Here is a 25,606-nt window from a genome sequence, read left to right as displayed (position 1 = left end):
AAATTAAAAATATTTTGACAAAAAAAGTTTCTTAATGGTATTGCAAATGTTGTATTACAAAATATAGAAAAATAACAAAAATAATATTAATATAAATTTAATTGTATAAATAAATAAGTATTAAAAAAAATAATTTTTTAATTTTTGCGTTCTTTGAATTTTCCTACTATTCCTGGAATGCGACCCTTTTTTAGCAATTCATCATATTCAACACATTTAGTCTAAATACAAAAGTAAAAATTTTCTATTTTTTAAAAGTGAAAACTTTTTTGTTTTAAATATTATCTTTTTTTTTTCTTATGAGGTATATATATTTTAAAGTATTTTTTTTTTTTCCTTTTTTGTAAATGTTTATTTTATTTATTTTCAATTTAAATATTATTTTATTTTTCATTTTATTACCCTGACACCTCCGATTAATTTATCTTTCCATGGTTCCTTATTTTCAATAACTTTAGGTTTGCTATTTTCTTTTTTAATATTTTTACAAACTTTTCCATCTATTCTTTGCCCTTTTCCTTTAAACTTCTAATAATTTACAATATAAGTTCTCATATTTATTTTTATTTTAATAATATAAATAAATATGCATACATTATTTCAAAAATTGTATAAAATAAATCACATTTTGAAAAGTAATTAAATGAATTTAATAATCATTTATTCATTTTGATATTTTTTTTTTTTTTTTACGCTTTCTTCATCTGGTAAAGTTTCTTCTATTGATTGTATTTCTAAAAAAAAATTATATAAACAAAAAATTAAAAGAATTAAAAAAAATATATTTAAAAAAATCATGTATAAATCTATAAAAAAAAAAAAAATAAAAAATTTCATATTCAATAACTTTCATTAGAATCCATAGGTTCTTGAAATTCTACTTCTACATCAGTTTCAATGATAGTACAAGCGAATGCTGGTTTTAAATCCTTATTAAAAATATATATATATATATATATATAAATTCAGTAGACAATTATAAAAATCCACTTATATAAAATAAAAAGGAATAAAAGTATACCACAATTTTTATTTCGTAAGTTTTTCCTAAATAATGAATTACAATATGATCATCAACAGTTAGTGTAGCATAATTTCTTAAAGCTGTTTCTAAACTAAAAAAAAAAAAATAAGGATATTTAAATAATTATTTCACTTTTTTTTAGTTGTATTTAATAGATTATATAAATATATATATATATAGGCATAATTATGAAACTTGTAATATACACAGCTCTATGATTAGATAATTCCATAAAGTCCTTAGAACATGGTTCTAGCTTAACGAATGTTCCTTTAGGCAAACTAACACTCTTAACTCTTACAATATCTCCTTCTTTTAATTGTAACTGTTGCATCATCTGCATATATATGTTTTTTTTTTTTTTTTTTTTTTTATATTAAAAAAATATCATTTTTTAATAGAAATAAATTTTTTTTTTAATAAACAAATTTTAATTTTTCACGTTTGTCTTTTAATTTTCCTACCCAATATGGCATATGACAGGTTCCCTCATCAGAAATAAATTCAAGAACTCCACTATGAGTTCTTTTTTCCTATTATATTTTTTTAAAATAAAGTTAAAATTTAAAAGATTTAAATAGATCAGAATTATTTAAAAAATATATACTTTGTACATACATATTTAGTTTCTATTATATTTTATTATGTTTTCATTCTGTTAAATTTTATTTATTATTAATGTATATTCTTACAGTAATTGGATTAGAAACTTCAAATAGCATTGGCCATGATATATGTCTTCTAGCTAATGCATTTAAAGCTGTTTGTGGAAGTATTACTAAGTAAAAAAAAATTAAAATATTTAAAGTAAAATGGAAAAAAATAATACTTTTTTTTAAATATCTTTTTAATCAATAAAATAAGAAATAAAAATTTGCTTGAATTTATTATTTGTTTTTTTTTATTTATTTTTTTAAAATATATATATATTATATAGTTTTTTAATATAAAAAAATATCAATACTTTTATTTCCATTCTCCATATCATCTTTCCCAATAAAAGAAACTGGATAACATGTATATTCTTCAGTGAATGGCTCAGATATATTTAAAAAATCCCTTCCCCATATATTATTAAAATTTGTAAAACTCCACTATAAAAATAAAGACAATTTTTTTTTATAATTTTTACTTTATACAAAAAGAATATAATTTTAATTGTTACCATTCTTATAGAAGATAAGTTTGAAAAAGTAAAAGTTTAAAAAAATGTTTTGTATTTTTGAAAAAATATTTTTTTTTTAAAATTTTTTTTCTAGTTCATACTAAAAAAAAAAAAATATTCACTTCAATAATTTAATCTATATTTTTCCCATTTAATTAAATCATTATTAAAATATATGTATTTGGTATTTAAATATACATTAATTCGTTAAAGTACATTTCCCTTATTATCTTATTGCAAAAATTATAATTTTGAATGATATTTTTTTTTGTTTTATATAATTCTGAAAGAAAATAAAAACAGTGCAACTACTTTTACTATAAAAAGTCAAAATTAATTTTTCTTTAAAAAAATATTGAAAATTTTCTCTTTTTTTTTTTTAAGTTACTCATTGTGAAACTAAATATAATTAAAAAAGTAATTTCAAATAAAGTTTTATATCTTATTTTCTAAAGAATAAAGAAATTGGAAAGATGCTTCTATGAAGCAAATTACACATATACTTTACAATTAAAGAATAAAAAGTGCTATAAAATTCTATTATTAATGAAATAATGTTTTTTTACATAATAGTTTTAAAATATATTTATTAAAGAAACGCTTAAAAATCTTATAACTATCTAATAAGATATGAAAAACGATTTTAAGAATTATATCATTTTTTTAACTATTCTTTTTAATAAAATTTAAAAAGTAAAAAATTAAAAAATAATAAAGCATCACGATAATTTATTAATAAAAATATTATATAAAAAATAATTTTTTTTTTTTATAAATAAAAAGGAAATCGAAATTTTTTAGAGCATAAACCATTTTTATTGTGATTATTTCATATAAATTTTATGATCAGAAAAATCAATTATTACTTTTGAAAAGTGATTTATAAATTCAAAATATAAATGATCATTAACTTCTTTTAGGCGATCTATTTGAAGTACTAAACCTCCATTAATATAAATGTTATAAAAGTTACTAACTGATAAATTACTTAATATATTCGAATTAATTTTATGAGTTACTTTTGTGAAGGGATTAAAATTAATTACCAAAAATTCTATATCAAACCTAGAGGAGTCAATATTTAAATCTTCTGAAATTTTCTTTGTTTCAAAGAATTCTTTAATTAAAGGCTGTATAAGTTCCTTTAAGGAAGAAACAATAGTAGTGGATGGAACATTATTAATAGTAATGTTTGGAACAACTGGCATTTTTAATAAATCATTATGAAGTATTTGTCTTGAAGGTAAGAATATGGAAACCTGAAAATTATTTTGGCTTAAATCAATTACTGAAGGATATGGACTTAAATACATATTTGGAAAGGACGATTTTACATCATCGTTTTTAACAATTTTTAAAATAATATTAGATTTTGAAAATTTTAATACTATATCATGTACTTTTGCTATTGAATCTTCAGTAGATATATCATATATGTCTTCATTTACTAAGTATACAAGTTTATAAAAAATAGAAGTTTCATTATATCTTAATCCATGAATATGAAACCTTGCTTTAGATAAATCATTTAAAAAGGTACCAACTGTCATATCTCTGTAAACATTTTTTATGGTGATATAAGTTCCATCATCGTTATGTAAAGTTAACTCTACAAAATGATGTTCATGTAAATTTGGGAAAGAATGTATTTGAGTTACACCCAAAGAATCATTTCCTATCTTAAATCCATCGTAAGTTTCTAAATTGCTATCATAATGTAAATCAAAATATATGTTAAAACCATATGATAATAAACATTGAATATGTGGTACACTATTTTTTAAAAGTTTTATATAACTGCTACACTTTTTATCAATATGAGATAATTCAAATAATTTATATAAATATGGTGATAAATTAATGTCATATAATACATTTTGCAATAATATTTTTTCATTTATGTGAAAATCTGCATTTGATAATACTAAACTATTATTATAGGTATCACGTATTATAATGGAGTTAGCCATAAAACCTAATATGCCATTTCTCCAAAATATAGAGGAATTATTTAGAGAAGAAAGAAAGTCAAGGCATTCTTCCATATCTTCATCATTTTTTAATGCTTGACAGTCTATATTTAGATCAGTATTAACTAAATCTTTTACTGTATATATTTCTCTTTTTTCATTTTTGTTTACCCTTAAAATAAATTTCATTTGCTGTTCACATTCATCAACTTTCATTGTTTTTACTAAATCATCATTTCTTTCTCCCATTAAAGCATCATTTTTAGATGTAACATTTAAATTGTCGTCATAAGAACAACCAAAAACATTTAAATAAGTTTTACCTATTAACTTAAAAAAATTATATTGTAATATTGTAAGCATAGTTTTGGAGGTTAAATAATCAGGAAAGGCATGTAAAATTGTGCTATTGTTTTCAAATCCACTTATAGTACTATATAAAGTTACATAATTAGTTTGATAATTTATTAATGTTGGCAAATAAGCCAATTTAGATATAAAGTAGTCATGTATCTCATTATCGTGAGATGTATAAATAAATGTTAAGTTTTCTTCTTCATTCAAACAATCTTTGAATAACTGAGATTCTTCGTTTTTCTTTACTTTCTTAAGTATATTATTTTTTGAAGTGCTTCCAACAAATGTAAATAATTCATTCCATTTATACTTTCTTGTTGTAATAAAAGTAAATATTTTTGATAATAAATCTTCTATTGTTACATTTATATTTAGATTTTTTACACGAACAGTTTTATAAATATTAGGTAAATGGATATTTATATCAATGCTTACAACTTCATTTCTTCTAATATTATTTATATTATTAAAATCATCGGATTTTGCAAAATTAAACTCGTTGTGACCTAATTTAGCATAAAAATTTTCATAAGCTTCTACTGTTGTTAGGTAATATATATTTTTTAAGGCATTATGATATTCTAAGGAAGGTGTAAATGCTATTTGTTTTTTCTCATAATGAATATATATAGGATCACATCGAGGGTATATACATATGGAAGTATTATCTCTCATGAAGTTTATGACTTCTGAACTTTTTGTTAAATATTTTAATAAATAAGTTATTAAATCATCTTCTGTAAAGTTAATTGGAATATTCTTTATATTAATATTTTCTATATTATTACCTTTTTTCAGGTACATTTGCATATCCTTCTTGATAAATGTATTATTTTTTATATCTATAATTGTTTTATGTAAGGTTAAGTGAACAATATTAAGCAGTCCATCATCTATATCATAAATGATTGATGGTACATTGTTAAAAAAATAATGAATTACATAACCAATATCCATATTCCTAGGAACAGGCACATATTTATCATTAACAATAACCATTAATTGTAGATCTTTAACAATTTTAATTTTCGCATCTTCTAATAATTTGTTTTTGACATATTTTAGTACATCGTCTACTGTATATTTTCTAGGAATATTGCAAATTCTTGAGGAACCAAAAATAGTTTTTTTGTACATACCAACGTTGTACTCAAAACATAATGCAGATAAATCTATTTTTTTATTATGAATTTCATCTTCATTCATCTTTTTAGTCAATTCATTTAATACAATATTTTTCATTTGGTAATCATCGAAGTTTACAAAACTATAAGTGTTATCCTTATTTTCATGCATATTATTATATGGGGATATTTCATAATTTTCTTGATTTTTATAAAATATATCAATGTGCAAGGTACAGTTATCACTTGATTTGCATATTTTAAATATTTCACTAACTGTTCTACCATATATTATACTATCAGAATTATCATTTAATACAAATTTTTCATCACCTTTTATTATATAGAAATTAACAAATTTGTATATCCATTGTCTTTGATATCCAATAGCATATCTTAGGAATTGAATTATATACATGTTATAAGGTATATTTAAAACCTTTAAAATATATATTTTGTCATTTATATTTACATTTATACTCAGTGTTCCTTTCCCTTCTTCCACAGTAAAGGCTGATACTATTTCAGATTGAAAATCGTAAATTTTTTCAGCTATGTTTTGGAATAAATTATCTAAAGGATTAAATATGGTTCTATGTACCAAATACAATTTAGATTTATCTAAATTGTTGAATTGTATCAACTCCTTTAAGAACACTACATTTTGTGTAATTGATTTAAGTTTTAATGAATTAAACAATTCTTCATTTAGTAAAAGGAATTGGTCTATAAGGTTTTTAATATTAACATGGTTTGATTTCTTTAATAAAAAGCTAATTATATCTTTATTAGTAGCATTTAATGGTACATTGTGAATGATTGTTGGCTTATAAGAAATTCCATTATACACATAAACAGCAATCTTATACCCATTTAGTTTAATATTAGTATAATCAATATAATTGGTTACAAGAATTTCTCTTAAAAGAGAATCATAAAATTCTGCTTCTTCTAATCTTTCTTTTGAAACTTTTCTTGATTCCAATTCATACTTATCATGTAAATCAATATGTTCTATTATAGAATTTTCGTTATCAAAGTTTTCTCTTAAAGCTAAAAATGTATGAAATTTTGGGGTTTCTTCAAAATTTAAATATTCTACAGCATTTTCTATTTCTTTATTATTGCTAAAGAGAGCATATTTTATTTTTTTTACTTCATCTAGTTTACTCCAATAAGAGTAAAAATTTAAAAGAATTGACTTAAATACAGCATCTGTGGGTGTGTTCGCAGGAACATTTTTTATATAAGTAATTTTATTTTCATCATTATAATTAACATAGAAACTTATGCATATATTAGGATTATTAAAGTCTATGATAGATGGTAACGAATCAAGTCTAAAATTTGAATAATCATTAAAATATTCACTATCTCTAATGTGATTTAGTGTTTCTGGATATGCTTTTATTAAAACTAAATTATCTTTCGGGATTATTTTTAGTGTATCTTGAATAGTATATCCGGGATGAGATGTAAAAAAATGTTCATAATATTTTGAATTATTTTTAACATCAGGAACTATCGTAAATAAGTTGTATAATTTGTCTTTATCTTCAATGGGAATATTAAATGAACCTTTCATTAAAATATTTATAAATTTCCATACTAACATATTTAAAGGTACATTTTTAACCAATATTTTGTTAGAACTATTGTCCAAAGCTAATTCAATATTTATTTTATTTTTTGATGATTTCTTTTCTTTAAGTAGAACATGTTCGTTAGAGCTCTTTCCACATAGTTCGCATAAATCCGTAATTACACTACTAACCATTCTAGATGAATTTAATTTAACTTTATAAAATTTGCTTATCATATTTAATAAATATATAAATGATATGTTTTCATTTTCTATACTATCAACTCCTTCATATATATGTATATCTTTATCTTCTACATTTTCAGAACCTTTTAATTCAGCATTGGATCCAACTACATTTCTTTTGTTGTAAGTAAAAAAAAATTCGTCTAAAAATGATTCTGATAAAACTGCATCTATATAACTTAAAAATAAATATTTAAAGTTATTAGAAGACATATTTATAGGTACATTGTATAAAGTATAAGGATTGAGATGATATTCTATATATATATCTAATTTTTTAGTATATATATTATTATCTACAAAATCAATTGCTATATTAGATAATATTTGAAAATCATTTTTAGTTAAAAAATTCTTGTTAGTTAATAAAGTAAATATATCTTGATTATTTATTTTTAAGTCATGCACTGATGTATTTTCTAATACATTTTTCCATTTGTTATTTTTCATAGTGTATAGCTTTATATCTTCTAATAGATTAAGGTTAAATGAAATTAATATTTCATTTAATAAATTTTTTATAGAACTAACCAAATCTTTTACAGTAAAAATCTCCGGAACGTTCCTTAAAATAATTCTATCTTGATAAAAATTAGAATACTCATCTAAATAAAATATTGGTATTTCAAAGTGTATGGATCTTGAATTAATCATATTAATTTTTGACGGGATTATCATATCTCTCAAATTATCAAAACTTAAATCTTCTTCGATAACTTTATTTTTAATCATTATGTCTTCGTTTCTTGTTTTAAGTTCTTTTAGTACTTCGTATAATGGAATATTTTTTTCAAATGTTAATGGATAAATAACATTTGTATTTTTGTTAAAAGAAAAATATTCAAAATACAAATAAGTATCTTTTAAACTCAAACCTTTCTTGTATGTATGTGGACTAGTAAAAATAGAAGGAACATGCATTAATTTATTCATAATATCAGTAATAAATAATTCAAAAGTATATGCTTTTAATATAGGAGCATTTAATATATCAATTTTTTTTTTGGGATTGTCTATGTATAATTCGAAACAATCATAAAAGATTTTTTTTTTATAAAGTTCTTCATCTTCAAAAACAGTTATTTCTTTATTTTCATATTCTATAACTTCTTCAATATTATATTTGGTAAATATATCATCATTTTTCTTAACACCTCCTTCATATGATTCTAATGATTCCCCTGATACTTTTAAATTATCATTTAACTTATTTTTAAGTGAATATGCTGCATCTCCTTTAATTTTTGTTTTTCTTTTAACTAAATTTTCTTCATCATTTTCTTCATAAACTTTTTGGGGACGATTTTCTTCATTTGATCCATATAAATAATCAAAACTCTTAGGTATTATATTAATATCTTTCATATGCAAAGGAACAATTAATATTTTCATATCTAAATATTTGTTATAATTATATAATTCTTGGACATTCTTTATGGATTTTGGTACATCAAAGCATTCGTTAGGATTATAAAATTTAGTTTTTTTATCAACTAAACAAAATTTGAACTCATCAGCAGGTCTATCAGTAATATCACATATACCTAAAATGCTCATTTTAAGCATATTCAAACAGCTACGTACATCAGATGTTATGTAAATTGCATTTTTAGATATCTTAGAGTTTTCAACGTAATATATTGGCATATTATGTATATTGAGATATTTATCTATATAATTTTTTACTGTTTCATTAACATTTTCAACATTTTCATTTCCTTCAATAGTTATTGATTCATATCCATCAATATTTTCTTCAATACACTCATTTTCTAAAATGGTTTCATCTTTTTTGATTGTTATTTCTGTTATTTCATCTCCATTAATATTTTTTTTATGAATTGTTACATTTTTATTATTCTCAGTGATCAATTTTATATCTTCTTTTGATAATACATCTTCATATTCAGATAAAACATTTAATACATCTGAGGTATTTAGGATTGCATTGTCCTCGATTTTACTTTCTTCAACATTAAGATGCTTTCTTTTAGTTTCTTCTTGTGCAAATTTATTGTCAAATAAATCAATTTTTTGATCATTATCTGTTTCATCATTAGTGTGTACTGTATCATTTCTTTGTTTTTTATTCATATAATAATAATATTTCTTCACATATGCAGTAAGATTAAAATTATCCTTTTGCTTTTTATTATGTACTTTTTTTATTAGATCTTCTAACAAGATATAGTCTCCGTCAGAGCTAATAAAATAAACTGAATTATTTACTAAATCAAAAACAGAACGACTAAATATATTTAAAGATGCTGCATATTTACTCTTTATTTTACCAAAATATAAATCATAGCCTTGAATTTTTGAACTCTTAATTATAGGAAACATATGTACCCTTGATGCATCTATTTTATAAATTATGTCTTTAAATGTTTTACTAAATAATTTTCTAATTAGGTAAAGTATTTTTTGTTTATTAGATTTAATATCTCTTCTAGATGTTTTTAAATATGCATTTACTTCTTTTTTTGTATCTGAAAAAAATCCAGTTTTATATATGAGTCTTAATTTTAGTACAATTCCTTCGTTTTTATTGTAATTAAGGTGATTTTTTTTTCCATAAATTGTATTATAATATATTTTTTTTAAATTCTGTTTAGTTTTATTATATTTATATGATTCGTTAAACGATATGAAATCGTTATCAGTTGTGTCTAAGGAATATTCATCCTCAATTTCATGCTTTTCATCTAGAGATCCTTCTAAGTCCTCTCTTAAATCATTACTAACTTCATTTTTCACTTTTCTGTCGTGATCGTTTCTACTTATTGCAAAATTTTTATTTGAATGTCTTCTATTATAAAATACATTGTTATAATTTATATTTTTACCTTTCACACCATTATTTTCATCATTATCTATATCATTTTCTTCTTCTTCCTCTTCCTCTTCTTCTTCTTCTTCTTCTTCTTTTTCTTCTTCTTTTTCTTCTTCTTCTTCTTCTTCTTCTTCTTTTTCTTCTTTTTCTTCTTCTTCTTCTTCTTCTTCTTCTTTTTCTTTTTCTTTTTCTTCTTCTTCTTTTTCTTCTTCTTCTTCTTCTTCTTTTTCTTCTTCTTCTTCTTCTTTTTCTTTTTCTTCTTCTTCTTCCTCTTCCTCTTCCTCTTCCTCTTCTTTTTCTTTTTCTTCTTCTTCTTCTTCTTCATTATTTTCTTCAACATTATTATGTTTCATATCATTATTTTTCTCATCATTATTTTCCTGAGTATTTTCTGAAGTAAATTTTGATATTTTCTGATCATAAAAACCAATCATTCGGGGATTATAATTCTGCATATATGCTGTTCTTAACTTACTATTATTGCTTGAAATACCTTGTGAAGATACTGAAAAAACATTTTTTTTTTTTTTTTTTTTTGATGTACAATTACAAGTATGATCATTGTTTGGACATGTATTATTGAATATTTGTATCACAGTGCCTGGTTCTTGTTTGATGCATTTTCCTGTTGAAGGTACTAAATTATTCATATTACAGAAGCAATGATTAATGACTCTAGTAGGTATACACATCAAGCAATTTTGATCATAATTGAATTTAATAAAATTTTCATTCAAAGCACAATCGCAAGTTAAATTTTCTTCATACTGAGAACATGATAAGCAATGCATACTGTCACTTGGATGATAAAACTGAATCAAAGGAATAGCATAAAAATTATAACCACATTTATTTTGAGGATATTGTGTAAATTTTTGAACATTAGGTTTTTTGGGTTGAAGTTGCACTTCTTTTATTGTTTCTTTAACAACAGGTACTTCTTGTATAACTTTTTTGATTATTATTTTTTTTACAAATTTATTATTTGTTACTGGTTTAATTACTGTTTTTTTTTTAATTGGGATATTATGTAATTTTGTAAAAGATTTAGGTTGTTTCTTTATGTTTTCTTTTATAAATATATAATAATCTTTGCTAACTTCCCCGTTTTTTTCTGCTTTTTTTTCTCTAAAAGAATCCTTTTTTATTTTTGTTGGAGTCATATTTTTAATTACAACATTATTATTAAATTTCTTTGGGTATATGTTTTGCCTCAATTGTTTTTGGGGAATTTGTATAATCTTTTTAATTTTTTTTGCAGTAACGTGTATTACATCATTATTTAGGCTACAAAGTGCATAATCATCCGATTCTCCTCTTAATTTTTTATTAACTTCATAAGTAAGAATTCTATTTCCTACTTCAACTGTTTTTTTTAATTCATCGTTGGATTGAGCTTTGGGCATTTTACTAGAAGGTAAATTTAATAAAACTCTTTTTAATTTATTATTATCCTGTATTAAAAAGGAATTTTCTTTTTTCGATTCTTCATAATCCTTCAACTGAGACTTGAAGTCCTCTTCTAATTGTTCTAAATTAAAATCAAGTAAAGGTTTATATAGCTTAACTGGCTTGTTGTATTGAAATGGAACACAAGATGCATTTGAACAAAAGGATTCTGGAGTATTTATTTGATTTGTAATTCTGAAGGATAATGGAAGATTTATATTTTTCACACTATAATCTGTTGCATGTAGTTTTCTAGGAGTGCTTAACAATAGCTTTTCATTAGAAGAATCACATATTCTATAATTATGTTGTAAATAAATATTTCTTGACTTAATAAGATCACTAACTTTCTTAAAATTAGCAAGATCTTTTTTATACAAAGAATTCTCTATCTTTAATAAAAGAGTATTTTTATTTAATTTTTTTTTTTTTTTTGCTTCACCATCTTCGAAAGTTAAATCATATTTTTTTAATACGTCTTCAATTTGAGAAATTAATTTTTCATACTTTTCTTTTTCAGAAGCATTGATAACATTCTTATATTTCTCATTTAATAAATTTAAAGTACTTACTAATTCTTCTTTTGTGATTGTTTCTCTTCTGTTTAGCTTGTGGCATAAATTATTATTAATTTCAGATAAAATATCTTTATGTTCATCATTTAATGAAAATAAACCAACTAAATGATTATTTTTTTCTATATTACGAAGTTCATCTTTATTTTTATTACAAAATATAGTATTATCTATAAGGTATAATAAACCTAATAAATAAAAAAAAAGTATGTTCATCTTTTAGTATATAGAAGAGACAAAATAAAATTTTTTAATTAGAAATGAAATTTTCAATGTATTTTTTTTTATTTTAATATATATAAAAAAATAAAAATAAAAAAATTAAAAGAAATTATAAAAAAAAATATTTTAAAAATTTTAGTTCTTTTTGAAAAATGAGTATAATTCTATTTAAAAAGAGTGAATAGCAAGAAAATTTTTTCATATATTAAGAGAAAAAAAAATATATATAAAATTTACATTAAATATTAATTTATAATGTTTCATAATTTTGTAGATATACTTATATAATTATGTATAAAGTGTTTTTAAGTTGTAAAAATAAATAGAATCTCTATAATTCTTTATTGTCGAAAATCAACACATGAATATAGCAGTCTCAATATAATAAGATTAAGAACAAACATAATAAAAATTAAAAAATATATTAAAAAATTTGCATACTCTGGAATGCATATATTTCTTTTAATACATATCTCGTTCTGCATATTTTATAGTTTTACTTGTCGACTTATTCGATAAAAATTGTCAAAATTAAATATGAATATGCTTTAATCTACATTTAGTATGTGCTTGTGTATTATTCTACCACAATTTGGAATATGAAAACATATGATATTGCAAGCATTCAGCATGTAAATGCCTCTTATTCTACCACCATTTAGCATGCGAATGCAAAAAATAATAAAATAATAAAATTAAAAAATAAATAGTGCATTATAAATACTTTCATTCTATAATATTTAAATGATATAATAATTTAGTAGTATATTATGAATTATTTCATTTATTCAAAATATCATTTAAATATAAATAATACATAATGCATTATCTATAAGAAAATTATTATCAATATCATATAAAATGTAATAGAACTTAAATTAGTTTATCCAATTAAAAGGGAATACTTAGTTATTACTTCACAAGAATAATGAAGAATGAGACAAAACAAAAAAAAAAGATTAACTTTACAACCTTAAGCTTAATAAAAGTAAAGCTACAAGAGAAAGAAAAAAGTATTATATACATAAATCCTGAAATTAGATACCTTATCCATGAAAAAGAAAAAATTTGTAAGATATTAAATAAAAAAAAGGAAGTGAATCATTCTATCAACTACAATGATTCAAATAAATGAAAACTGTTTTATATCTTTAATTTTCTACTTTAAAAGGTACAATATTAGGAAAAATTGAGAAAACCAATAATATTTGTAGGTTATATTAAAAATTAAAATATATACAGAAACATAATTATTATTGAATGTTATTTGCAAAATTTTGTTTTTTTAATATTCATTTTTTTTTTACTTTGATACATATAAAAAATTTGATGCATGCCAAAAGAGATATTTAAAAAGATAAATATATACATATGTATATATATATTCTTTTGTAATAGTCAAAATGCATAAAAATTAAATTAATTTGTTTCTATTAAAAAGAGTGTTTACCCTAGTTATTAAGATGATTCCTTTTTTCAATGGAAAAACCACATAATTCATGCAGTTATGACATTTAAAAATATTTAAAAGTATCATTTATATAAAGCTGTATATAATTTTTAAATGGATATAAAGTATTAAACTTATGTATTTAGTAGATATTTTTTTCCCCGCGAAATTAAAGTATTTTTACATAAAAAAAAAAAAAAAAAAAAAAAAAGTATAAATTGAACGATTTTTTGTAATTTTTTTTATTACTTTATTTCCAAAACTTTTTTTCAAAAAATAAATGAATTTTTCTTTATGGAAATACATCATTATAATTTGTTTTTCATTAAATTATATATAAAGCATGCATTTATAATTTTTATAATTTATTAAAGATATGAACTAACACTATTACTCCATTAAAAATATAAAAGCAAATTTTTATCTGTTAAAAGAAATTTAAATTATTTATATATTAACCAAAGATAATTTTAAAAAGGGAAAAATATAATTTTAATTTAATTTACACCTAGGTAATATTCATAACATATTATTTCCATTATATAAATATGAATGAAAATAAAAAAGATAATAAAGATGAAGTGACAAGAAGCAATAAAATATCAAGAGAAAGTTTATTAGACGATCAATTTAGTGAAAGGAGTTCGAATAATTTACTTCTATGTAATGAAAAAAATCATGATGAAACTAAATTTTATTCAAGAAAAAAAATTAATACCGAGAAGCCACATATTCACAGGAATCTAATAAATAATTTTTCCACAGAAAGATACAAAAAATTTTTAGTCAAAATTGAAAAATCCAACCAAGATATAAATAGTATGGATGTAGAGAGTGTACAAATTGACAAGGATATTCTTAATCCTCCAGATGATAATAATAAGACTTGTGTTGTCATGGGTATAATTTTATATATATTTGTTTTTCACATTTTACATAACAAAAAAACAAATTTTCAGGATTTTGCAACTTTTTTTTTTTTTGGGGTTTAGATGTATCAATGGGAATATTTGATGTATGCAATGAAAATTTAAGTGATAGTAAACTTAAAGATATGAATATTATAATATCTGAAGTTATAGATAAAGTAAATAAAATAATAGCATTTTGAAAAAAGTACTTAAAAATATATACAGATATACACGTGAAATATTTTTATAAATAGGGAAATGCTGATATTTATTTTAATAAAATATTTATACTTATTATTTGGAGTTGTACATAATGTTTAACTTATAAAAAAAAAAATTTTATTAAAATATATAGCTAGTTAAAAAAAAAACTTTAAATTAAATTTGTGTTTACCTGAATAAATAAATTTTATTTATTTATATAAAAAATACACATATATAAATAAATAATTTAAAAAAAAAAGGTTAACAGATAATTTTAGCTATTTTTTTTTTTTTTCATGAACGTTCATGTAGGAGCCGAATAAGCAATGTGAAAAAGATTTAATTCAAGAAATTTGAACAAAAAAATTAAAGATGGTAGTAAAAGTTAAATTTTTTAGCTTATTTTTACAACAAAAAAAAAAAAAAAAATTCATTTTTTGAAGCATAAAAATAAAACAAAAGTAATTAATGTGCATTTAAAAATTGTATGTGAAAGAATCTTAAATTTTTTTGTGTTACTCTTAAATTAAAAAAAAAAATAATATTATAAAATTTTAAAGATACTGTATCGATAAAAAAGAAAAGCATATATTTTTTTATTTATCGAACAAATTCATTTAATTAATTTTTGTGGTGTAGTTACTTTATCATCTTTTCGTGAATATTATTACTTTTTTTCACATAAAATATTAATATTCATTTTTTTATATCTTTTTTTTGTTTATTAGATAATTATTGTTATATAAGAAATTATTGATTATAACAAAATGTCTAGAACAGATGCATTAATTAAGGAATCTTTCCTATTATTAGATAAGGATTTTGATGGTTCTATATCACTTAATGAATTAATGTATGCCTTAAGGTTCATTGGAGTTCCATTTGATTTTTCTATGATAGAAGACAAAAACGATATAAAGTACTCATTAGGAGAATACGTTAAAATTGCAAAGACACATTTAGGAACACTTACCCCAGAAGAGCAATTTTTAAATACTATAAAAAAATTAGATAAAAAGGACAATGGTATTTTAGCTATAGACAAGACGATTCATTTAGTTATGACAATGAGTGACATTCTATCTGATGAAGATTTTATAAATTTTAAGAAATTTGTTGATCCAAATGATGAAAAAATGATACCTATGAGAGAATTCACAAATAGAGTATTTTCTTAAGTAAAACTGAATAATATCATAGAATTATATTGATTAATATAACACGTGTGACCATGTTTTAGTACTTTACAAAAATATTTATTTTTTTATTTTTTTTTTTTGATATAAATATATGAATATTACTTTTTCATTTAATTGTACCATACCATATTTTAATTTATGCTTTATTTTTTTAATATATTTTTTTAATTATTTTTTTCAATTTAACAGCTTTATTATCGAAAAAAAATTTTCATCTGTCATATTAAAACTTGAAATATTGTAAAATTATTATTAATATCCAATTTTTTTTTATTTAAATACTAAAGAGCTTTATAAGTTTCATTTTTAAGCTTTGGCATTAAATTATGCAATACGAAAGATCTTATTTTATGTACATACAAATTATATCAAAATCAAAAATTTTCTTTCATTTATCTATCATATTTAAATATTGTAATTGTTATATTATATTTCTAATAAGCATATCAAATGCATTATTTTATCTTATATAAAAAAAAATTAAATTATTTGATATAATAAATATTAAATGATTTAGTAATTAATACATATATATCATTTATATATATTTAATATAGAATTATTAAACATTGATGTATTGCTATAAAAATATTATAAACAGAATATAATTACTAAATTATTTATATTGGAATTATATTTTTTTAATAAACAAAAAAACAAAAAAAATTAAAAAAAGTAAAAAAATATTGAATATAAATATAAAAAGTCTTTTATCAAAATTTTCTCTTTTCTTATTTTCCATGCGTTTTATATAATATTGATATTAGCCGTATACTATATAAAAAAATCCTTGAACATATATATGATACAATTTTAATTTATGATTTATAATTTAATTGCTTCTCCTTTTTATTTATACTTAATAATCTTAAAATAATTTTGGGAAATATTAATATGTTATTTTATTCATATATTAGTAATTTCTCTTGCATTTATATTTAAGAAAAATATATTATAAATTTAGTATTTAACATTGTGTTATTAAAATATATATATTTATTAAACATAAAAGTATATTTAAAAAATAATTCTTTAAATATTGAAATAAATTAAAATAAACAATCAAGTATATTATTAAATAAGGCTACTTAGTCTAGTGGTATGATTCTCTCTTAGGGTGGGAGAGGTCCCGGGTTCGATTCCCGGAGTAGCCCACATTTTTAATAAGTAAAATTAATTATACTACATGTAACTAAATTTACTGTAGTAAAATGCATCGTTTTCAAAATTATACATTCATTTATATACTTATTTATACTAAGAATTTTAGAAAAGAGAAAATTATAAAACTTGTCACAGAGTTACATTTTTTTATGAAAAAAGCTATTATATGAACAATTTGAAGCTTCAGCTTTCGTAAAATTTCTTTTTTTTTCCATGTCAAAAAATATGTTAGATAAATACAAATATATTATTTATTCCTACATATAGTATTATAGAAAATAAATTTTATTTCATGTTATAATTGTATACTATTTTTTGTAGTTACATATTTTATACTTTTTAATTTAATATTACAAGTACATCATTTATGATACATTTTTTTTTTTTAAGGAAATATAGCTTTTTTTATACCCTTTACTAAAAAGAAAAATATAATATTTCAGTAATTTTTTCCATTAAGCAAAGAGGGTAAAAAAAAAGTGAAATAAATGTTATTTAATAAGATCAATAAATTATTTTATAAAAAGAAAAAAAATATATATATATAATTAATGGGCAAAATGTTTCCTATTAGAAATAAAAAAAATTTCCAAAAATTAAAAAAAAAAACATTACAAATTTTTAGCTAAGTATCCTTATAGGAATAAATAAAAATGATAAAAAAATATTTCGTATTCAATTTGGAAAAAAAGGCAATATTCTTGAAATTTTACTTTAATTATATAACATCGTTGAATAATTATTATATTGTTAAAAGTAATTTCTTAATATAGAATTATTTAATAAGTATTATATAACTTTATATAACTCCATAATCTTATCTATTGAGAAAATAAATATGTTGGAAGTGAAAATATATACTTTTTTATAACTATAAAACGAAGTTTAACCGTTCAGTAATTTTATAGCCCTTAAAAAGTGGATAAATCTAAGTTTTTCTTAAAATTTTTTTCTATGAAAAAAAAATGTTTTATATTATGAATATAATATTTTCTTTTAATTTAGACATTTATAATAAAATTTACATATTTTCGATATATATTATTGTTTATATGTGTTGCTTTACATTATTTATCTTTTTAATGAATAAGTTGTATTTCTTCAGTTTAATGCATTTGAAGCTTAAATAGAAAAATTTATCTCTTATAAAATTAACAAATATTATAATTATAAAAAAATTCTAAAAAATTTAATTAATTATTCCCTATAATTAAAGAATAGATATTAAAAATAACAATTTTATTTTACAAGGAATTTTTGCATACTTCGTATTTTTGTGAAATGAACTAATAATTTTTTTGGCCCATATAAAAAATTAACACTAATTAATATATATAGTTTATAAAAAAAAAAATTAAAGTATTCTTGAATGATTAAAAAATTTCAATATTACAATATTACTTTTTTTTTAAATCAAACTTTTATTTTTTTTTTTTTTTGACAAACTTATTAAAAAATATATTTTTTTAATTCATGGCATCAAAAGACTAACTCGTTCATACTACAGTGGAAACACCAGATCCCATCAGAACTCTGAAGTTAAGCACTGTGAGGCTTGGTTAGTACTGAGGTGGGAGACCGCTCGGGAACCCCAAGTGATGAGTTACCTTTTTTTATGCTAATTTTATTTTTTTTCAATTTTTATTTATACAACAAATTGATAAAAACAATTACATTCTTTAACTCGTTCATACTACAGTGGAAACACCAGATCCCATCAGAACTCTGAAGTTAAGCACTGTGAGGCTTGGTTAGTACTGAGGTGGGAGACCGCTCGGGAACCTCAAGTGATGAGTTTTTTTACAAAAAAAAAAAATTTATTATGAAAATAACTGTTTAATAAAATATAAATCAAATATAAAATGAAAACCATGCTTTTAATATTAAATTGAAAAAGCCCACATACATAAAACATAAAAACACTCATAAATCACGAGTAAAGTGCTAATAATGATGTTACATTATTGTGATAATAAACATTTTAACAAAAGATACACTTATATTCATCTCGTGATAATTTGAATTTTATAGAAAAATTTATTAAAAAAAATTTAATAATGTACTAAAAATATAATTATCCCTTTTCATTTATACATTTTTAAATAAAATGGTTATGATCATTTAAATATTATGTTGCATTATTTAATAATATATTTTTTATATAGTTTATTTGTGATATTGTTAAAGACTATTTGTACGCATTAATAAAAAGATAAATCTATCTATTTTTTTTTTATAACCTCAGATAAAGTTTTGTCCATAAAAAAAAGTAAATATTTATTCTTCTATTTTGATAAATGTAAAGTTTTCTTTTATAAACAATTATTTTTCTATTTTAAATGAAATACTAGATAATTTTTCAAAATTAAATAAAATTCTATTATTATTTAATTGTTATTGTTTATCAAAATTATTTTTTTTTTAAATTTTTTTTTATGATTTTACTAAATTTTTATAATTTCTTATTGTTTAATTATATTTTTAATATGTATTTTTTTAAATTATATATTTCCATTTTTTTTTAAATTATTTGTGAATAATAAATATATTTTAGGACTATATAAGATGCAAAATTATTATATAATGACTCGTTCATACTACAGTGGCCACACCAGATCCCATCAGAACTCTGAAGTTAAGCACTGTGAGGCTTGGTTAGTACTGAGGTGGGAGACCGCTCGGGAACCCCAAGTGATGAGTCATTTTTTTCTTTTTGTTTTATTATAAAATTTAAAAAAAAAGAAATAGTATTTTTTTTTTATAGTAATAATAAACTTATTTTAGTTATTTTTATTTTAATTATTAATAATTTAAAAGTATTATGTATAAAAATTTATATTTTTATTTTTGTTTTATTGAATATATTCTCAATAACAATAATTTAACAAAATTTAATATATAAAATTACTTTTTTTCTACATAATGGATGTTTTAAAATGTACTTAATATATTTATATATATATTGAATTTTTTTTTATTTAAATTGGAGTAATTTTATTCTCTATGAAATAATGATTAAAAAAAATTTATTGTACTAATTCTAATTAAAGTATAAATTTTTTTTCTTAATTTTAGTATTAATATAAAATATGTGATAGAACAATATATTGACTCGTTCATACTACAGTGGCCACACCAGATCCCATCAGAACTCTGAAGTTAAGCACTGTGAGGCTTGGTTAGTACTGAGGTGGGAGACCGCTCGGGAACCCCAAGTGATGAGTCATTTCTTTTTTCTATAAAAAAAAAAATATATATTTAGTATTATTTAATATAATTTTTATTGTTTAAATTTTATGAAATATAATTTTATGAACATTTTTTTTAAAGTAATAAAGGTTAAAGTCAAGAAAAATATGATTTGTAATAGCAATCATTCATGTACTTATGAACTATTAATTAAAGGTTTTATTGGAAATTTTTTAAAATAACAAAATATTTTTTTTATAAGTTTATTTATTATAACTAAAAAATTTCCAAAATAGTGTATCTATGTTCTAGTAAAATAGATAAATTTTTGCAAAAAGTTAATAAGGGGATAGAGAAATTAGGGTATATATAATTTTAGCTTGATGATTTGATTTTAATGCGGTGGAGAAATGGTGTACATATCACGTAAACGAGAATTCTGAAATATTTACATGTTCAACCGTAATCTTCACACCGTACATCAGCGATCATTAACCCTGCTCTGTTTCCAGCCTGGGGCGGTTTATGATTCATCATTACTTCAACATGTTTCCTTTCCAGTAAAACATGTTCAGTAACTGATGTCTTGCGATAGACGGGAACATTATTAATATTGAAATTCTCATTAACATAATAGTATCCCATTTATCTGCACAAAAGTGCGGTCCCTCAGTGAGTTACAGCTGAATCTATGTTAGCATAAACTCAGCCAGACAATATATAATGTTATCATTATGATATGGATATGCAAAAAAAACCTGAATATGGTAACCTATTTTTTTTTATCAGGCAATGTATATTATAGTTAAAATTTGCATGCATATAAATTAGTGCATATTACATATTAAAATAGTATAATTTTAACAATTAAATTTTAAAAATAAAAATATATAAAAAATGTAAAATATTTTTAAAATAATTCATAATTTTTTTTTTTACATATTTATCTGTTGTTATATTCGGCTAGTTCTTTTTGCATTTTATTTTTTCATTTTATTATAAAAAAAATTTTTTTTTGCATATTTTTTATTATATTACAAAAATTAATTTTAAATTTTTTATTTTTTATGCATTTTCCTTGTTTGTTGTAGTATAATAATTATTTTATATAAATTATTTTTATGATTTACATTCTTTTGGAATTCACAATTTTTCTTTTTTAATATTTCATTAGAAGACTTGACATTATTGTGTTATTCATATTAAAATGTATATATTTTTAATAATTAACTTTTTTAATTATATTTTTTGATTCATTTATATTTTCGTTTAGTCCTTTTTGTAAAATTTTTATTATGTACAATTATTACAATGAATTATAAAATTTTAAATAGCAAAAAGATTAACAAAGTATCATAATAAAAAATAAGTGATATTTTTATATCTTTTAGTAAATATACATAAATTATTATTTAAATATTGGAATTATACTTTGCTATTAAATAAAAAAGATACATAAATAAAGGGATGCTCATTTAAAAAAAATTAAAACTATTTTAGTATTACATTATTTCATATACGTTTCCTTTACTTTTTTTTTATGAAAAAGTATATATATTAATTTGTATATTATTATAATCTTTAATTTGTACATAATTTTAATAACTACTTTAAAAAATATAAATATTAACAATTGATAAGTGGTATTTTATCAAGGATTCATAAAGAGGAAGAATATTGCATTAAATTTTAATTAATTTATGTAATATTACATAAACAAAAACTAATGTAGACAAGAATGCACAAATTAACTTTTTAATTTTTTATAAAATATGTATGTTTTAAATTTTGCTATTACTATTTATATTAAAAAAAAAAAAAAAATTATACTAGTATACAACAATTTATAACAAAAAAATATTAATAAAATGAAATTTTTAATTTTTTTACTATAAAAATAGCTACACTAAAAATATTAATAAAAAAAGAGGCTTCTTTTATAAAAACATCATCACTTTATTTTCTAACTCCGATATATCTTCTAAAAAAAAAAAAAATTAATACAATTAATTAATAAAGTATATGAGGTTATATAAATGATTCTATAATATATGAAATTTGGAAAAATGATAAAAAAAAAATTATTTTTGAATATAAAAAAGGAAGGAGAAAAAAAAAAAAAAAAATATATGTGAATTTTACCATTGAGATTGTCTTTCTGATTCCTATTTATTTTATCTTTATCTTTTTTAAGATTTTTTTCTTCATTATTTTTAATAAAATGATCATTTGTATTTTCTTCATATTTGTGCCATTGGCTATCACTGCTTGAATCCCCACATTGCTCATTGTTATCACTAAAATTATATACGTTTTGATCTGAATATTCAACTGAGCTAGATGTATCCTTTTTGTTTTGTATAAGTTTTTCTTTTTCCCTTATTTTTTTTATTTTTATTTTTTCGTTACATTTTTTAACCTTTTCTTTTAAAGATTCAATATAAGCTTTTTCATTACAAGTAATATTATCATTCATTTCCTTATTTTCTTCCTCAAATATTTTTTTTTCATTTAATTCATTTACTAAAATTTTAAATTTAACATTATCGTCAATTATTTCATTGCCATTATCATCATACAAAACACTATTACTTAATGTTTTAGCTACTTTAACCCTTTTTTTTCTCTTTTTACTTGGAAACATTAAAGGAATGTTATCTTGAATTTCAACTTTTTTTCGAGTAAATAGATCATCTGATTCATTTATATTTATATTTGACAAATCTTCATTCATTTTAAAATCATCTCCTGTATGCATATCTGAACTTCGTTTACTTTTCATTTTATATTTACTATTATCATCATCATTAATATCATTATTCTCACCATTTAAATAGCATTTATTTTCATCATCTTTTAATTCCTCATTATGTTTATTATTTTTTTTCAATTTTTTGCTTTTTAATATTTCTAAAAATTTTTCTAATCTTGATTTTTTTTTTTTTATTTCTACTTTCTTTTGTTCAATTAAGTCTAATTCTTCTAACATTGAATTGGAGAATTCAATTAATCCATAGGAATATGCTAATTTATTTAAATCTATTTTTTTTATATCCTTAAATTTCATAACAATGTATAAATGTCGCAAATATATGATTAATGCCTTTTTAGCTAAATATTTTATTTCTACAAAAGCTGCATTTAAGGAATGTATTTTATTGCTTATATCAAATAACTTTTGTTTTTTAATAAACTTTTCTTTAATTTCTATATTGTTTTCTTTTAATACGTTTAAAAATATATTTTTATTATCAATTTCACTAGTTAAAAAAATAAGACTATTACCAACGTTAGTAAATCTACCTGTTCTTCCTGACCTATGAATAAAAGTTTCAACATTTTCAGGAAAATCAAAATGAATAACCCAGTCTACTGAAGCAAAGTCTAATCCTCTACATGCAATATCAGTAGTAAATAAACACGTAAAATTTTTTCTTTTAGAAAAAAAATGATAAGTGTTTAATCTGGAAGTTTGTTTTAATTTCCCATGTAATTGTAAAAATTTCATAACACCTACTTTAATTTTCTTGAAAACCTCATACATAAAACGTACTTGTTTACAAGTGGAAAAGAAAACAATAATTTTTTTATTTTTCTTAGAGAATAAAAATGTATATAAGTAATTAATTTTATCATATATGTTGCATTCAATATAAATTTGTTTAACATTGTTATTTTCTATATATTTATCATTATCATTAATACTTACATATTCATAATCTTTTATATTAAATGTTTGTAATATAACATTTAAGAATTTACATATGGTTGCTGAAAATAAGCATATTTGACAGTTTTCTTTTGGTTTATATAACAAGATATTCTTCAAATTATCATAAAAACTTTTATCTATTAATTTGTCTATTTCATCAATTATAAAAGTACTTAAATAATCTAAATTGCAAAAATAATTATTTTCTAGATGATATAATAATCTTCCAGTTGTGCATACAATAATATTTGCATAACTAAAAACTGATTTTTCTTTTTCTTCATTTTTTCCACCAATAACACAACAAATATTTAGTTTATGATATTTATTTAACATATTTAAAACTTCGAAGATTTGAAATACTAATTCTCTTGTTGGAGTTATTATTAGCCCACCTAAAATTTTATTATAGCAATCAATACTGTTTCTATACATTTTTTCAACTAGCGGGATACAAAAGCATAAAGTTTTCCCAGTTCCTGTTTGCGCTTGAGCATATATATGTTTATTCAATAAAACTATAGGAATGGATACAGCCTGTATATTAGTCATATACGTAAAATTTTTTTCATTCAATGCTTTTAATGTCCTTTTACTTATTGGTAAGGATTTAAATTCTTGAGAAGTTAAGACATTTTTGTCAATTATTGTTAAATTATTCTTGTATTTTTTTTCTTTTTTTTTTTCATTATATTCATTTTTATCTTTTTTTTCACTGCAATCATTGTTCCTAAAATTATTTTTCCATTCTTCATCATAACGTTTCTTTTTATTTTCCTCTACTAACTTTTCTAACTTCTCATCAATTTCTTTTTGCAAATGATCTCTTTCATCTAAAAATTCCGAATCATTTTTTGCTTTAACTTTTTTCTTTTTTTTTTTTAAGTGAATATAATTCTTATTATAAATTTTTTTTTTTTTAATTGATCTTTCTTTTTTTTCCAACATCTTAAGACTTTTAATATTTTTTTTAATATTTTATGATATATTTTTTCATGGAATAACAATTATTTCATTTTTTTACATAAAAAAAAAAAATAATTCAAAAAACTCCAAAATTTAAAATTTTATATTTTTCTTTTTTATCTAAATGAATGAATTATATTAAAATATTAAGCTTTTATTTTAAAAAAATATATAAAATTGTAATATTTTAGAAAAAAAAAAATTTTATAAAAAATTAATAAAAGCATTTAGCCTTTTTTACCCATATAGTTGTAAGAAAAATAA

The 25,606-nt window shown here is 20.5% G+C and overlaps 5 protein-coding genes and 6 non-coding genes across 11 annotated transcripts; 7 read left to right on the top strand and 4 right to left on the bottom strand.

Annotated features, from left to right (window-relative positions):
* Window positions 1-137: 137 nt before the first annotated feature.
* On the bottom strand, window positions 138-2,192 carry UFD1 (ubiquitin fusion degradation protein UFD1, putative; the record flags this gene model as incomplete). The annotated part of the gene is made up of 10 exons (XM_028678859.1): window positions 138-221; window positions 403-528; window positions 694-734; window positions 848-929; window positions 1,022-1,115; window positions 1,231-1,361; window positions 1,489-1,557; window positions 1,717-1,802; window positions 1,989-2,118; window positions 2,190-2,192. 10 exons carry the CDS (start codon window positions 2,190-2,192, stop codon window positions 138-140), a joined length of 846 nt encoding a protein of 281 aa, XP_028535963.1.
* An 821-nt stretch (window positions 2,193-3,013) lies between these two features.
* LISP1 (liver specific protein 1, putative) lies at window positions 3,014-12,541 on the bottom strand (the record flags this gene model as incomplete). The annotated part of the gene is made up of 1 exon (XM_028678858.1): window positions 3,014-12,541. The coding sequence occupies one exon, from the start codon at window positions 12,539-12,541 to the stop codon at window positions 3,014-3,016; it is 9,528 nt and encodes a 3,175-aa protein (XP_028535962.1).
* A 2,004-nt stretch (window positions 12,542-14,545) lies between these two features.
* PRELSG_1332900 (conserved Plasmodium protein, unknown function) lies at window positions 14,546-15,108 on the top strand (the record flags this gene model as incomplete). The annotated part of the gene is made up of 2 exons (XM_028678857.1): window positions 14,546-14,897; window positions 14,990-15,108. The coding sequence occupies 2 exons, from the start codon at window positions 14,546-14,548 to the stop codon at window positions 15,106-15,108; spliced, it is 471 nt and encodes a 156-aa protein (XP_028535961.1).
* Window positions 15,109-15,879: 771 nt separating this feature from the next.
* Window positions 15,880-16,290, top strand: PRELSG_1332800 (calmodulin, putative; the record flags this gene model as incomplete). The annotated part of the gene is made up of 1 exon (XM_028678855.1): window positions 15,880-16,290. One exon carries the CDS (start codon window positions 15,880-15,882, stop codon window positions 16,288-16,290), a length of 411 nt encoding a protein of 136 aa, XP_028535960.1.
* Window positions 16,291-17,393: 1,103 nt separating this feature from the next.
* Window positions 17,394-17,465, top strand: PRELSG_1332700. The gene has a single exon. It is a non-coding gene; the product is annotated as a tRNA-Pro (tRNA).
* A 1,498-nt stretch (window positions 17,466-18,963) lies between these two features.
* PRELSG_1332600 lies at window positions 18,964-19,082 on the top strand. Its single transcript, XR_003699295.1, has one exon. It is a non-coding gene; the product is annotated as a 5S ribosomal RNA (ribosomal RNA).
* A 73-nt stretch (window positions 19,083-19,155) lies between these two features.
* PRELSG_1332500 lies at window positions 19,156-19,274 on the top strand. Its single transcript, XR_003699294.1, has one exon. It is a non-coding gene; the product is annotated as a 5S ribosomal RNA (ribosomal RNA).
* Window positions 19,275-20,059: 785 nt separating this feature from the next.
* Window positions 20,060-20,178, top strand: PRELSG_1332400. The gene has a single exon (XR_003699293.1). It is a non-coding gene; the product is annotated as a 5S ribosomal RNA (ribosomal RNA).
* A 405-nt stretch (window positions 20,179-20,583) lies between these two features.
* On the top strand, window positions 20,584-20,702 carry PRELSG_1332300. Its single transcript, XR_003699292.1, has one exon. It is a non-coding gene; the product is annotated as a 5S ribosomal RNA (ribosomal RNA).
* A 366-nt stretch (window positions 20,703-21,068) lies between these two features.
* Window positions 21,069-21,352, bottom strand: PRELSG_1332200. Its single transcript, XR_003699291.1, has one exon.
* A 1,249-nt stretch (window positions 21,353-22,601) lies between these two features.
* PRELSG_1332100 (DEAD/DEAH box ATP-dependent RNA helicase, putative) lies at window positions 22,602-25,324 on the bottom strand (the record flags this gene model as incomplete). Its single annotated transcript, XM_028678854.1, has 2 exons — window positions 22,602-22,645; window positions 22,807-25,324. The coding sequence occupies 2 exons, from the start codon at window positions 25,322-25,324 to the stop codon at window positions 22,602-22,604; spliced, it is 2,562 nt and encodes an 853-aa protein (XP_028535959.1).
* Window positions 25,325-25,606: the final 282 nt, after the last annotated feature.

Source organism: Plasmodium relictum, assembly GCF_900005765.1.
Source record: "Plasmodium relictum strain SGS1 genome assembly, chromosome: 13".
NCBI classification, from domain to species: Eukaryota; Apicomplexa; class Aconoidasida; order Haemosporida; family Plasmodiidae; genus Plasmodium; species Plasmodium relictum.
Note: the sequence above shows the minus strand (reverse complement) of the source record. Positions and strands in the feature narration are given on the sequence as shown.